At 37.3% G+C, this 2,383-nt stretch overlaps 1 protein-coding gene across 1 annotated transcript; it reads right to left on the bottom strand.

Moving 5' to 3' along the window:
- Positions 1–667: 667 nt before the first annotated feature.
- LOC146898710 (uncharacterized) lies at positions 668–1,729 on the bottom strand. Its single transcript, XM_085736603.1, has one exon. The coding sequence runs from the start codon at positions 1,727–1,729 to the stop codon at positions 668–670; it is 1,062 nt and encodes a 353-aa protein (XP_085592729.1).
- Between the last annotated feature and the right edge of the window lie 654 nt (positions 1,730–2,383).

Below are 2,383 nucleotides of genomic sequence, written 5' to 3'. Positions count from 1 at the left end.
CAAAATATAATATCTCCTATATAATAAATAATTTTATAATCGTAATACTGGGCGGAGCTACATACCTTTTGAGGGTATGCAAGTGAACCCCCCGAACCTATAATATTTAGACCAATTCTTCCATTTTATTACAATTTGCACCCCCTGGATCTATTGTTTTGCACCCAAGTTGAAGATATCCTTTCCTCTTCAGGTTTTTTTACTTTATTCTATAGGTAAAAAATCAGCCTCACAAGCTCAAACACGTGAGGCAATGGTCATCTAGCAAGACAATGCTACTAAGTCAAATTGGTTTATGAGTCTATAGATACACAAATGCATCACACAATCTTCTATTCTCAATCTCTCTTGTTATCCTACTAGTGTGCGGACTCGTGCGCATACGCACGGGCTAATTTACTTATGTTTACATCTCAACACATATTACATACCAAATCATAAACGCACAATAGTCAGTGTCCAAAATCATGCATAACACATAGATTAACAAACGAATACGTAGTTATTATTATACATAAACATTAATCGTGATTATATTACACAATTCACTGCATATATTAACAAACAAATACTTAGTTTTTATCATACATAGACATTAATCAGAATTGTATTACATTATTCAACACACAAAAGATACTTATTATAATTACGAACGCATGCATACAAATCAAATCCTCTGAAAAACCTCCTTGTACACAACGTTGAGGGTTGACGACGAAGGTTGACCATTCTCATCGACCACCAAAATCTTCAATCCCTGTCTACGCGTGACTCTTGAAACAGCCACATACAACTGACCATGCGAAAACACGAGTCTAGGCAGATAAAGTCCGACATTAGACAAAGTTTGACCTTGACTCTTGTTAATTGTCATTGCAAAACACACAACCAACGGAAATTGTCTCCTATGAAAAGTTATTGCCACATTCGCATCAGACGGTATCAAGTTCATTCGAGGAATAAACACACGTTCCCCACGGTGGGAGCCATTTAGCACCTTAGCACTTACCACGTTCTTCCCCAAACCGACAATAGTCAAACGGGTACCATTACAAAGACCTGATGCAACATCTATGTTTCTTAGCAACATTACTGGTACCCCTACTTTGAAATACAACCTATGATTAGGAATTCCAGAACACTTAATTCCATTTAGAAACTCAGTGGTTATCCACCGACGATCAATACCAACATCCTCATCAACTTTGCAAATAGTGTCGCAACTAAAATACTCCTTTCCCTCACCCGGAATCATGGACATAATATAATCATTAACCATTTCAACCAAATCCAAAGTAGGCACCAATATTGCTCCATCCTGAAAGAAATCGGCATTTTGCAAATTATCCATCGACGGATACGTGAAAGAAACAATATCAGCAACATGATTCCCTGAATGTTGAATACACAAATCATCTGGAATGTCAACCAGAGCCTCACCATCATTGTCGATGCCCAACTTTCCATCACCAAGATCAAGTATCCACTCAACAAATTTTTTAAGAGACTCATTATCTGCTGCAACATTTGAAAATTGTAGCCGCATATTAGTTGTTAACCTGAGCACTTTGCAGAAATTCCAAAGAGGGGATGAATTGATAGTTGCATGTACAATATCAGCTCGGTTTCCTCTAGGAACAACCGGCAAGATCTGCCGAAAATCACCGCCAAGAACAATGGTTTTTCCGCCAAATGGAAGATCCTCCGACCCATTGATGACACTACTCATCACATCTCAGAGTGTCCTGTCAAAAGCCTCAAACGCCCACCTATTTACTGTAACACCCCGTTTTCCCAACATAAAAATTTCATTTAAAATCAGAGTATTTTGATCACAACGGAATGTCACATACTTCATTTAAATCATAAAATGGATAATAATGATTATCCTTCAAATTCAACATCATGAAATATCTTAAACTATTGCAGCGGAAAATAGTTCAACATTTTAAAGTCTTGGCACGCAGGCCTTATTGGAAAATCTCATAAATTAGTTCATAAAAGAGACACGTAAGGAATAGAAGTAAAAGCAAGCCCCCATCCCGTTACGTATCAGAGCACCTAGACACCAACTGAGGAGTCCACTCACGAACGCCTCTAATCTTTATTACCTGCACATTACCCACGGTCGAGGCAACATATACGCAGAAGGGGTGAGATTTCATAATCAATACATTAAGAATATAATCCAATAAAATGCATTTAACAACTTAAACATTAATAACATATCAACAATTAACAATTAGCATAATTTTTCATCACAAATCATAATCAACTTAACACTCAACTTGACGGCACAACTCATCCTTAACCATGCAACTCTATCGACTCAACAACAACTTAACAACACGACTCATCTTTGACCATGCAACTCTATCAACTC

The sequence above is a fragment of the Medicago sativa genome, chromosome 8 (assembly GCF_051527215.1).
Source record: "Medicago sativa cultivar Bolivia chromosome 8, Bolivia_mono, whole genome shotgun sequence".
Classification (NCBI taxonomy): domain Eukaryota; kingdom Viridiplantae; phylum Streptophyta; class Magnoliopsida; order Fabales; family Fabaceae; genus Medicago; species Medicago sativa.
Note: the sequence above shows the minus strand (reverse complement) of the source record. Positions and strands in the feature narration are given on the sequence as shown.

Coding starts and splice junctions, on each gene's coding strand:
- LOC146898710 (XM_085736603.1), bottom strand. CDS start 1,729: ATGAGTAGTGTCATCAATGGGTCGGAGGATCTTCCATTTGGCGGAAAA.